This window comes from Marmota monax, unplaced genomic scaffold, assembly GCF_021218885.2.
Source record: "Marmota monax isolate L192 unplaced genomic scaffold, Marmota_monax_Labrador192_F-V1.1 WCK01_AAM20220418_F8-fsc00008, whole genome shotgun sequence".
In the NCBI taxonomy this organism is placed as follows: domain Eukaryota; kingdom Metazoa; phylum Chordata; class Mammalia; order Rodentia; family Sciuridae; genus Marmota; species Marmota monax.
Genome location: NW_026694432.1, coordinates 13486386 through 13500160, shown reverse-complemented (window position 1 = coordinate 13500160; position 13775 = coordinate 13486386). Strand labels below are relative to the sequence as shown.

Here is a 13775-nt window from a genome sequence, read left to right as displayed (position 1 = left end):
ATTTATTAATCAATTTTATGTGCTATACATTATGTAAAAAGCTTTACATGATTACCTCATTTTAATCTATATAATAATTATATGGAGTACTACTATCTTGTGAATATGGAAATCAGGCTTAGAATTTGTCCAAAGACCTATAGTTAGCAAGTCAGTAAGCAAATATGCAACCCTGGCAGCCTAATTCCACAGATTGTGCTCTTAACCACAATGCTAAATTGTCTTCCACTTTACAGAACCAGTTTACCTAAGATTCATTACATAATCTAGTAAATGTCCTCCCCATCAAACATCTCTCACACACACACATACACACACAGTGATTAGACCTCAAATAATTTAAACTGTAGACACACAGTTATGCATGATAACTGGCTAACTCAAAATAAGTCTCATACACCAACTGATATGACCATGTAAATGTACTAAACTTAGTGACTTTCTACTTATTTGGAAGACTGACAAAACTATCACCTCTCCCCTAGAATAAAATGACTATGGTATAAATTCATATTTAAAAACTAAAAATCTATTTTGATAAAACAACAGGAGAGCAAGGATTGGACCTATGGTAGAATCACAAGGCAGAAGTTATCAATATTCACTAGAACTCCACAACAGTTTATAAGGGATATTTATTTGTTAAGACATCAAACATGTCTGCTAGGAGAAGATTAATAGGATTCACTGCATTTGCATGAAGCATACAGTCACTCTTATCTCAATTCTAAAAGGAGCTTAATTCACTTAATGTCTGCAGCATTTAATGACAAAGTGTTTATTGTGCCCAAAGCTGGAATTCTTATTTCAGTTCTGACTGATAAATTGGAGGAACATTTCAACAGGATGCCACAGCATACTCCTTGCTGAATACCAAGGGAAATTCTGGGTGGCAGGAAAACTAATATCTAACCAATTTCCCTCTCTCAAGAAGGAATAAACAAGAAATGACCACTGACTTTTCACCACATCAAAACAATGTATGTGGGCTGGGGTTGTGGCTCAGCAGCAGAGCGCTTGCCTAGCATATGCAAGGCCCTGGGTTTGATACTCAGCACCACATAAAAATAAATAAATAAAATAAAGAGATTGTGTTCAACTACAATTAAAAAAAAAAAAAAAACTAGCACTGGTAGAGATTCTATGTACTGAAAAGTTCTTCAGTATTATTAGGCGCTGGAGAATAAACTGCTTGAAACGTGGAGTAAGTAACTTTATAAAAAACATAACACGCATATTGTTTGGATTCTACATAACTCAGTTTACATGATCGTGTGTAAAACCAAAACCATGAACAGCACTAGTGTTCTAAAAACTACTAAGAAACAAAAAAGACAATCTTAAGAGTCAAATAATTTAGTTATTAGTCATTAATGCAAATGTTGTTCAGTCTGACCTGCTGTGTGACCTGAACCAGTCCCTTTGCCACTTTATGCTTTTCACTTCATATCAGCAATAGAGAATTAACTACTATCTGTCTCAGAAGAATTGTTGATTAAATTATTAAGCAAAATGCTGTGGGCAAAAGTCATATGAATGTTAAATATTATGATTTACAAGCACTCATCTTCCTAGCACTCCTGTGGGGTTGGGAAGTTATCTTGATATCATGGATGAGTAAACAGGCGGGGGTGGGGGGGGTAAGGTCATATGATAAGCCTCTATTTACTTAGTCCCTGTGGGAAGGGAACAACACACACCTTCAGTAATAATATGAACTTTCTTGGCACATCCTACACAACCTTTTAATGTATTTAATCCTTAATGTTGCATCTTTTTAACACGATGTCAACAGAACTGAGAAAGCTCTAAGAGAGAACAAGGCTAAAATAAGTGAGGGAACAATTCCCTATACTCTGGCAAAAACAATCATAAAAAGACACAGATAAATAATCTTAAAATGAAAAAATGCACTATTTACCTCCATTGCCATTTAAGAAATTAAGAAAAATGATTTGCTACGGAAACACTTTCAAAGAAATTTGGCAATTTTTTAGAAAATTAAACATACTCAATGTATGAACTAGCAATCACACTTTTTGGTGTAAATTTATCCAAAGGCATTGAAAATTTACATCCAAGCAAAACCTAAACATGGATGTTTACAATAGCATTAATCGTAATTGCCAAAACTTGGAAGCAACCAAGATGTCCTTCAGCAGTGAGTGGATAAATAAACTGTATTACACCTAGACAATGGAATCTTATTAAATGCTAAAAAGAAATGAGCTATTAAGGGCTGGGGTTTTGGCTCAGAGGTAGAGCGCTTGCCTAGCATGTGCGAGGCCCTGGGTTCGATCCTCAGCAATACATAAAATAAATAAATAAAATAAAGATATTTTAAAAAATGAGTTATTGAGCCATAAAAAGAAGAACTTTAATTGCACATTACTAAGTGAAATAAGCCTATCTGAAAGGTTACTTAAGGTATGATTTCAACTACATGACACTCAGGAAAAGGCACAACTACAGAAAGACTAAAAAGATCAGTGGTTGTCAGAGGTTGAGCGGGTAGAGAGGGATGAATAGGTAGAGCATAGAGGATTCTATGCTGGGTTGTGGCTCAGCAGTAGAGCACTTGGCTAGCACATGCGAGGCCCTGGGTTTGATTCTCAGCACCACATAAAAATAAATAAAGGTATTGTATCCAACTACAATTAAAAAAAAAAAGAAAAAAGAAAACACTCGGTATGGAACTATAATGATGGGTACAGGTCATTACACATTTGTCCAAACCCACAGAATGTACACCAAGAGTGAAGCCTAATCTAAACTATGATTCTTGGGTGTCAATGTAGGTTCATAAACTATAACAAATGTACCACTCTGATAAATGCTGACAATGCTGGATGCTATAAATATGTGTATGAGTGGAGTGTTTATATGAGAAATCTTTGTATTTTTCTCTTAATTTTGTTGTGACCCTACAACTGTTCAAAAAATAAATAAAACAAAATCTTTAGGAAGGAAAAAAGTTGTCTTTCATGTTAAAACAGACTTGTTATATTAATGTGCTCCAACCAAATTCTTTGTGAAGGTACATTTGCCTTCTAGGCATTAATTAGCAACTGCAAAAAAAAAAAAAAAAAAAAAAAAAAAAAGGAAAAAAATCCAAAGGGCCAAAACATGAGTGACTAGCAGTGGAAAGGTTCAGGAGGGTTGAAAAGGGCAAAAACACTGCTCATGTCTAATAGGACTATAAGAAAAGTACAGACGGCTGGCACAGCAGCACATGCCTGTAATCTCAGTGACCTGGAAAGCTGAAGCAGGAAGATCACAAGTTTGAGGCCAGACTCAGCAACTTAGTAAGACCTTGCCTCAAAATAAAAAATAAAAAGGGCTAAGAATGTAGCTCAGTAGTAAAGTGCCCCTGAGTTCAACTCCCAGTATCTAAAAGAAAAAAGACAAAGGAAGTACAGATGATTTTTCTGCTCTCATCTAAGGCTGACAGCTATATTGCTTACCCGACTCCGAAGACAGTCAGCCAGGTTTCGGCGTGTGAAATTAGCTGCTGCTGTCGGAGACAACTCATATCCTGGTACAGAGATAAAGATTCATACTTAAAGTGAAGCAAAGAATAACAGTGCCTATTCTTAAAGTCCACTATCTTTTTTATATATATTTAGAGTATATAATGTACATAGACTGGGGTTCGGGCACAATCCTACTTCTAGTCCCTATTTTCATGTAACAGCTATGAAATAGCTGGTTACTACTGACAGCTATTTCCTGGTCCCAAATAGGATCAGAGTTGACTGTTCAAACTGATCAAATTCATAGTCTGGCTTAAGGTATTAATTCATCAACAGACTGTAGTTTTTTATTCAGAAAGAAAGGGACACAAACACATAGATATTGGAAAAGAAAGAAAAGTGGGTGGGAAGGGAGAGAGAAAAAGGGAAAGAAAGTCTGTCTTGAGATGCTAATTTTTTCAATAATTTAAAAAAGAATACTGGGAGAAAAGAAGTTGAAAGTTGGGGCAATCTCAGAGTCATACTTTATAAAAAAGATACCTTTCTTATTATTTGCAATATTATTATTATCAAGCCCAAGGGCACTCTACCATTGAACTACATCCCCAGCCATTATTAAATTTTTTTAAATTTTGAGACAGAGTCTCACTAAGTTGCCCAGGCTGGCCTCAAGCTAATGATCTTCTTGCCTCAGCCTTCTGAGTGTGCCACCACACCTGGCTTAAAAAATATATAACTTTATTAAGAGTGTAATATGATTTTCAAAAAAGTACAAGTCACAGAAAAAGAAATGTTTCCATCATTCTACAATATTTTTAAAAATAGAGTATCTCAAATGTAAAACCTCTTAAAAAAAAAAAAGTTGAAATGCCAACAAGCACACAACCTGAGGAATAATATCAACTGTGCATTTAATAATGCATTCACTTTGGAACTTAACTCCCCAGTAAAATCAGACACGTGCCAAAAGGTACAAGAACAATCCACAAGTCAGTGGCCCTGCATGTAAAATATCAGTTCAGTTCTAGAAAGTCAAGAGTCATATGTTTTCTCTCATGTGTGGAAGCTAGAGAGAAATAAAGAAAAAAAAGGGGTAGAGGTGTCTCATAAAAACAGAATGGTATGTGCACACAGTATAACAATATAATTTGGTTAATTGTGTTCCCCAGTAATTCCCGTTCTCTCTCCTCCTCCCTGCCCTCCCTTCCTCTCCCAGCACAGCCAGTAAAATACTGCTATACTTACTACACTTCAGAACCATTATCAGACTCCTTCACCTTAAACATGCTTAAACCTAAGTACCAACAAGGCACAATCGAACCCACCTGTAATCCTAGCTATTTAAGAGGCTGAGGTAGGAGAATTGAAAAATGAAGGCCAGCCTTTGCATTTTAATAAAATCTGCCTCAAAATAGGGATGTAACTCAGTACATAAAGGATCCCTGGGTTCAACCCCTAGTTACACAAAAACAAACAAAACATTTAAAAACCTAAGTATTAGATAAATATTCAGATCACATAAATGCGTTTGGTTCCTGAATGGCAGGGACTGAGCTTTGTTCATCTTTGAATTCTGTGCAGTACTAAGAACAGTACTTAAAATGGATAAGACCCTTAAAAATATTTATGGAATTGGATGTATAATGCTAAATATGCTGCCCAAAAAACTATATGAATGAATCTTATTTAGTCATTTTACATATGTAAAATAAGCTCTTAATTTGAATGTCTTAATTTGAATATAATTATATATGCAAAATGTAATTTTACAGTGTAGAAAATAACAATGTTATTGAACTGTAAAGTAGATAACTGGAAATAAGGTTTTCTCTACCAGAGCACCACTACAAGCTTTCCTGAACTAGAGGACTAGTAGCTAGAGTTGTTAGTCCTTGTTAACTCCAGAGAAAGCTTACAAAATATCTCACAATGTCCTAATTATCTCTGTAGACAGAAACCTAACAGAAATGTAAGGTAGAACCTTTTAAAGTATAGTAAATGCCTTATAATCACACAGAACTTTAAGTTAACAACACATTTCATATGTATTATTCCTTAATATAATCCCATTTTGGGATAAAGAAAATAAAGGCCTATAGAAGATAAATGACTTGTCACATAGACAATAGTAAGGCCAAAAATATTGGGGCGGGGGGAGAGAAAATAGTAAAGCCAAGTTTTATTTAGGTCTTTTAGCTCTGATTAATATATACTTCAGCTCAAATCACATCCTTCGAAATATCTGACACTAAAAAAGTTTGATATTAGCTAGATGTGGGAGGCACACACCTATAAACCTAGTGACTGGGGAGGCCAAGGCAGGAGCATAGCAAGTCTAAGGCCAACCTTGACCTTTTAGCAAGACCCTGTCTTAAAATAAAAAGGGTTGGAGAGGTAGCTCAGTGGTAGAATATCTATGTGTCTGATGCCCAGTTATCACACAAAAAAGTTAAAATGAGGTTATTAGGGTGGGCCTTAATCCAATATGACTGGTGTCCTTTTTATAAAAAGAGAACATTTGGACAATTAACACAGAGGGAATATCATGTGAGGTACAGGGAGAAGATGGCCATCTGTAAGCCAAGAATAAAGACCTCAGTAGATAGAAGAAATCATCACTGTAGACATCTGAATTTTGGACTTCTAGCCTCCAGATCTACGGGAAAATTTTCTGCTGCTTAAGCCAGTCTGTGGTACTTTGTTACGGCAGCCCTAGCAATCTAATATACCAAACAAAGCTATACTCTGAGTCTTACCCACCATTTCGCATCTTATAAAGTTGTACATTTTTCTGAATATATTCTGCAAACTGTACAGTGTCTCCAGCCTCTCCAACACACAGGAGTAAGATTTTTTCACTCATCTTAAACATCTTGTCATGATCTGGTCAAAGAAAAAATTCATATTAGAAATTATCTTAACATAAATTGACAGCTAATATATATGCATCACTATAAACAGGTTTATTAGTTAACTATATTGAATAATTTTATTAATCACTGTCTTTAGAAGATTTCAATAGGAAATTATTAATTTCTCTCTTTCATTCTCCATGTTAAACCACAGACAACTTTATTAATGTCCATTTCAGTTGAAAAATACAGATGAAATGTGACAATTTAAAATAAAATTTGGCTGGGCACAGTGGCGCACACCTGTAATCCCAGGGGCTCAGGAGGCTGAGGCAGGAGTATCATGAGTTCAAAGCCAGCCTCAGCAATTTAGCAAGGTCTTAAACAACTTTATTAGACCCTGCCTCAAAATAAAAAGTAAAAAAAAAAAAAAAAAAAGGACTGGAGATGTGGCTCAGTGGTTAAGCACTAATAGTACCCTAGTACTATAAGTAGATAAATAAATAATAAAATAAAATCCAAAATGGGATGTTCAAGTGAAGTAGTGCACACCTACAATCCCAGTGACTTGAGAGGCTTGAGGCAGGAGGATTGCAAGTCAAGGCAAGCCTCAGCAACTCAGGGAGGTCCTAAGCAACTTAGTGAGACCTAGTCTTGAAATAAAAATAAATAAATAAAAGTAGCTTAGTGGTAAAACTCTGCTGAGTTCGATCCCCAGTACATAATAACAATAATAATAACAATAATATAATTTGGAGCTGGTATAGTTCAGTGGTAGTGTACATACTTCGATTATCTTTAGTCTCATGATCACAAAGCTGGAAAATGTTTCTACAAATACAAATGTAATTTATTGTACTTATACAAAAGTATTTATGAAAAGGACCAGTGGTACAATTAAAATTAAGGGATCTCCTCAAGAAAGAAGAAAAAATGAGCTGAGAATATAAATCACTTTAGAAAGTAATGCAACTCCATTTACAAAGCAAAAAAGAGAACTGGTTGCCAAAGCAAATATTCTAACAGTAAGCTATTTAAAATACCTCACAAAAATCCTAATACTCTAACCTTATCTAGCTGAACCAGACTCCTTCAGATTAGATAGATAAATATTCAGATCACAATTACTGCCTAAGGAAGAAAACTCCATATTCAGTCAGTAGCTTCAGAAAAAGCCTAAATCTCTCACTTTCACTTTTCATTTTTCAAATAATGCTGAATAATCTTCCCTGGGAGACATGTTTCCTGTATGAAAGCTTTTGAAATATCAAAATCTCTTAATAGGATTTAAAGAATAAATGCCACTATCAAATACTTTACAAGTGTTGGAGAGTTGTAGATACTAGTAATATGGACTTTGAGGGGAAAATCCACATAAAATGTGTCTGTAGATAATATCTGTTTGCCTTAAAAACTTAAACAAACACACTTTTGTTATTCAAGCTACAGATTTAAAACTGCTAGTTTGCAAACTTATTTATAAACATTCACTTTATGCAAAGAAAAAGGACCAGAAGGGTATGTTCTAAGTTCTTGCCAGTGGAAAGAATTTTTATTTCCTTCTTTCCGATTACCAGTATTTCCTAAATTACTATACTTAATATGCACCACTTTGTAATAAAACATTATTCAATAAGTTTGTACTATTGTTATAAGAAAAAAGCTGTGCTTATTTTTTGGAGGGGGAATGAGTTTATAAAGAATTTATGTTACATTTAGAAGAAAAAGATAAAATTCTAGGCAGCCACTAAATTTTGAAATAAACTTAATACAAGACCAAATCTTTTTTTAAACAGTGAGCATGTCCACTGAATAGTGGAGGATGATACAAAAACACAGGTTAACAGATACTAATGTTCTCTGTTGTATAAGAAACTGCCCATACAGCTCTAGGGGTATGCATGTCCTTGATAAGGAATTTACAAGATCCACATACAGGAAACAAATGAACAATGTATAACATTATATAAAGGCAACTGGACTAGATTTCCACTGTGATCTGGACCCAATACTCTGAACCTGGGCAAATCATTTGCCTCTCTAAGCTCCAGTTGCTAAAAGTGTAAAATGGTAAGAAAAGGAAGGTAAGGAAAACTGTATTGAATTCTAAACATATATTATACATGTTTATACTAATATACTCAGTGTTACGTAATGTAGTTCAAATTATATATGCTATTAGAATTCAGAATCAAGAGTTCTGAGTGGGCTGGAGTACTCTGAGTAACTTAATAGTAATTCTGGGCTGGGGTCATGGCTCGGTGGTAGTAGAGCACTCGCCTAGCATGTGTAATACCCTGGGTTCAATCCTCAGCACCAGATAAAAATAAATAAATAAAATAAAGGTATTGTGTCCATCTACAACTAAAAAAATAAATTAAAAAAAAAAAAGTAATTCTATAAAGGCCAAGAGAAAAAAGGCATGAAATGCAGCATGCTGCATAACCAAACCCAGAGTGACACCACTTAACTTTAATAAGCATTCAATCTTAGGGAAATGTCTTCTCTCCAGTATCAAAATATTTAAACTGAGTGGTACATGATGGTACACGCCTGTAACCCCATAACTCAGGAGACTGAGGCAAGAGAATCCAAAGTTAGCAAGATACTATCTCAAAATTAAAAAAAAAAAAAAAAGTTTCAAAAGATTACTGCTTTTCAGTATTTTATTCTACACAAGTTTCTTTATGAAATGGTTAGGGGAAATTCTCAATAAAATTCTAAAATCTCTATCTTTTTTAAAAATTTAAGACACGGTAAGACACGGTCTGGCTACATTGCCCAAGCTGGGCTTGAACTTGTGATACTCCTGCCTCAGCCTCCTGAGTGGCTAGAATTACAGACTGTTGCCACCATGCCCAGTCTTTCATAAAATTTTTATAGCAGAAAAGACTAAAGGGAAAATGAGAGTTGAGTGCAATTATTTTCTACTATATTTTCAGAACTCAAATTCTCTTTCTCTCAAACTATACTGATTTTTCTTTTCTGTGAATAGACAGAATTCACTCTTAGGATTTACTCTTTGAACTAATTTTAAAAATAATTTAAGACTAACTAGTACTACTTCTTTTCTAATACAAAATCATTTTATAGTATTTGTTCCTTGTTTTATTGTTAATATTTTGTTCCTTCTATGGATTATATCTAATAAATTGCACCCCCTATAATAACTAGAAGTACTGTGCACATGAGTGTACTTTAAGTACAATCTACTACTCAAAATGATTTTATATACATTATGGGATTAAACAGAAAACCTGTAAAGGTATCGACCTGGTCATTGCTTTACCTAGGTACTACTTCGTGCTCAAATCACTTTTTTTTTTCACAATATCTTTTTATTTTATTTTTATGTGGTGCTGAGGATTGAACCCAGTGTCTCCAGCATGCCAGACGAGTGCGCTACCACTTGAGCCACAACCCCAGCCCTCAAGTCACTTTTTAAATCAAATGCCTCAGTATTCAAAATAATGAGCTAATTTACTCTCAAAACAAATTTACTCCTCTGGAGCCTAGTTTACAAACAGAACTAACTACCAACTAACTACAGAATTTCATAAAGTAATCGCAATTAGGAACAATCCATATCATAGATGTTTAATGAACCAATTAAACATCCTTTCTTCCTCAGAAAGGACAGAACTCGGGCTGGAGTTGTGGTTCAGTATCAGAGCACTCACCTAGCACTTGTGGGGCACTGGGTTCAATCCTTAGCACCGTATAAAAAATAAATAAATAAAATAAAATAAAATAAAGGTATACTACCCATCTACAATTACAAAAGGAAAAAAAAAAAGGAATTCAAGCAAAGCCCTTCAGAATTCTTTCCATTTTCCTGGATGGGGGTCACAGTGTGACAACCAAATAGATGCCTTTCTCTTTACAAAAACAGAAGCAGATACCTTTTTGCCTTTGTTCACATCCTTCAGGAAATCCCAGATGAAATATTTTTCCTTAAACCCAAGATGGACTGTCACCTGCCCTCAAAACTTTTCCTAATCTCTACAACCAGAAAGAATCTCTTCTTCTTCATTATCTAACAATTCTTATTCCTCTGCATTACCTGAGAAGTTTGATTGTACTTGTCTTATGACACTACACTTCCTAAATTGTGTCATAATTATCTGTACACATATCTAAATTGTAACTTCTTTGATGACGTCTTATTTTCTTTGCATCCCCTCCCCTCAGCACTGTAAAGCACACAGTGCCCCAGAACTATTTGTCAAATGAACTTTAGTCATCTGACCCAAAGTATACTTTTTCAACAGCACATATATGATGGTTAATGAAAACACCCTTGGACTCTACAGATCAACAACCAAAAGCTTTTTAAAATTTTGTTTTGAGTATTTATTATAGAGAGTACGGGATAGTTGTTATGAGTAAAAGGTCTGGATTCAGACTGTACATTGAACTGCCATTTAAAACCATAGGCAAATCTCTTAACCTTTGTGCCTCAAATAACATGCAAAGTGAGGATATAATAGTGCCCATCAAAAAAGGATAAATGAATTAAAGTGAATCGCTTAACAGGGCACCAGATACATTACGTATTTAGCATTATTACTATTAAATATCTGTCAAATGTTAAGCATTTGCACATAACTCATTAACTCAATTCTCCCAACAAGTTTCGAATTGGTATTATTTATCTAACAGATGAGTAAATCTGAGCACTGCAAAATAACTTGTACAAAGCATTAACTCAAATAAGCGACTGGGTACTAGTTTCCAAACGCCAATAACTACTTAACTATAAGGAAAACCTGGAAGCCAGAGAAAACCGAAAAAGGAAGATCGATGCTGAGCCACAATAAGATACGGGAGACGAAGGGAAATGCCAAGTCTCTGGTTCCACAGTCTCGCTCTGCCCAGGATCCCATCTTAGGCTGCCCGGAAACTAACTTCATTACTAGCGACAACCGAAACTTTAGAAATTCGGGGTTCTACGGAGCCTAGAGCTGGGTAGGCGCTTCAATTCTTACAAATCTAATTCCCTTAGGTAACTCTCACCTAGTAAGAAGCATTTAGCGAAGCCAAAGGACAGCACTGACTCACGAGCTAATGCCAGGTCCCTTGGCTTGACAGTCTCCTCGGTTCTAAAAAACTGTAGAGTAGCCCAGGTTCCCCCTCCCAGACTTCCCCGGGACTTATCCAACACCCGCATGAACTCCCTCCCGCTCCCCCACCAAGGCCCGCAAGGGCCTCCCGTGCTTCCTCTCACCGTCCTTCATCTGGACAATATTGCTAGCGGCCACCCTGTCGGAGGCGACAAGAACATAGTCGGGGCCCTGGATGCCAATGAGGTACTCCATGGTAGCGGAGGGCTGGGGGCTGCAGGTTGGACAAGACTCGGGACTTGCCGGTTTCCCCGCCTCACTGATGAGACAGCACTGCCCAGCGAACCTCCGCGCGACGCAGGCCGCGCGACCGCCCCGGCCACTGGCGCTCTCGGATGACGTAACCATCGCGAGAGGTTGGAAAGGGGCGTGGCGTTGAGAGCATTACACTGCGCCTGCCTCTGGGACTGTCCTTGATTCCGCCAATGGTCGCTGAGTTAGCACTCAGCTTTTTATCTGCAAATCTGAATTTTGAAAAATCAGTTTACTGTATGTAAAGAGCCAAGCACTTGTGGCTGCCCAAAGGTGATAGTTCCTCAGGTTTCTCTTTCTCTTCTTCTTTGCTGGGTAAAAAAAAAATCTCTCCGGGACCCCTTCCCTGCAAACCAGATTGGAGAAAAGTTAAGAGGAGCCCTAATTACCTCCGTCACAAAAATAATATATGATTGCATTAAAGATATAAGTTGAGGGGCTGGGGTTGTGGCTCAGTTGGTAGAGCATTTGCCTTACACATATGAGGCACTGGGTTGGATCCTCAGCACCACATAAAAACAAATAAATAAAGATTGTGTCTACCACTAAAAAAATACTAAAAAAAAAAAAAAAAGATATAAGTTGAGGGGCTGAAGTTGTGGCTCAGCGGAAGAGCGCTTACCTAGCACGTGTCGGGGCCCTGGGTTTGATCCTCAGCATCACATAAGAATAAGTAAACAAAGGTATTTGTCCATCTACAACTAAACAAAAATATTTTTTAAAGAATCTCTCATTACATAAGATTACAAATCTATATGGTGAAATTCGTTCTAATACTCCTATACAAACTGGGATGTTTCAGTATATGAAATAGTTGATATCTGGAACTTAAAAGCCATTCCTAAACTGGTGTAGCTTGTGCCTGTAACCCCAGCTACTTGGGAAGCTGAGGCCAAAGAATCACTTGGGCCCCTCAAGCTTCTGAAACCACCCCGGGGAATATGGTGATACCCTGTCTCCAAAAACAAACACAAAAGAAAGGTTAAGAAAAGCAATCTGCAAAGGAAGAAACAAAAATGGCCAAGAAACCTGAAAAAAATCCTCAATCTTGATAGTAATTGACAAAATGACAAATAAATAAACAATAAGAAAATGTAAATTGGTTGTAAGATTATAATTATATGACCTTAAAAGGACTATTAGATATCTTAAAATTTAGTGTCTGGAGTTGTGGCTCAGTGATTGAGTGCTCACCTAGCATGCTATATGCCTTGGGTTGAATTCCTAGCACTCAAAAAATATATACATTATTTTAATAATTTTATGTCTTTGGATCTTATGTATCCAAAGACATTTGCATAAATAACCCAAATTTTGTGTACAGAGATACTGTTGCAGCACTGCAAGAGCAACAAAACAGGGATCAACTGACATGTCTAAATACAAATGTTATATAAATGATGGTACACTCATAAATGGAATATTATACAATGAAAAGAAATTAAATGAAGCTAAATATACATACATATTCTATGGCCCAAGATACACTAATTGAAAATGAAAAAGCTTTCTTATCTGTAGCACAATTCGATTTTGTTAAAAAATGAATATTTGAGGGCTGGGGATATAGCTCAGTTGGTAGAGTACTTGCTTCACATGTACAAGGCCCTGGGTTCAATCCCCAGCACCAAAAAAATAAATTTAAAAATGAATATTTGAATATGAGTGGGAAAATATCTATTTACAAATGTTCCAAGGTCAAATTATAACCATTCATTGGTAAGTATAATTTGAAGAGAGGATTTTTGTTTTTATTTTGGACACATTTGTTTTGTTTAAACGTACTTGTTTGTTTAATTATTTATTTTTAGTGCTGGAGATTAAACCCAGGGCCTTGTTCACGCTAAACATGCACTTTACCACTGAGCTACACTCCCAGCTCATTACTTATAATATTTATTTATTTATTTGGGTATTAGAGATTGAACCCAGGGACACTTAACCACTGAGCTTCATCCCCAGACCTTTTATTTTTATTTTGAGATAGGGTCTTGCTGAGTTGCTGAGGCTCTTACTAAATTGTTGAGGCTGGCTTCAAACCTGTAATCCTCCTTTCTCATTCTCCTGAGTTGCTG

General features: G+C 36.0%; 1 protein-coding gene across 2 annotated transcripts in view; it reads right to left on the bottom strand.

Annotated features, from left to right (window-relative positions):
- The window catches only part of Psmb2 (proteasome 20S subunit beta 2), a 30902-nt gene extending 19132 nt beyond the window's left edge, over positions 1 to 11770 (bottom strand). The window contains exons 1-3 of one of the 2 annotated variants that reach the window (XM_046469347.2): positions 11553 to 11770; positions 6234 to 6356; positions 3465 to 3535 (exon numbers count right to left, since the gene is read on the bottom strand). In XM_046469347.2, coding sequence (XP_046325303.1) covers positions 3465 to 3535; positions 6234 to 6356; positions 11553 to 11643 — 285 coding nt within the window. In that variant the 5' untranslated portion in view covers positions 11644 to 11770. The remainder of the gene's footprint in view (positions 1 to 3464; positions 3536 to 6233; positions 6357 to 11552) is intronic. The other variant, XM_046469348.1, reaches the window with a different exon arrangement.
- Between the last annotated feature and the right edge of the window lie 2005 nt (positions 11771 to 13775).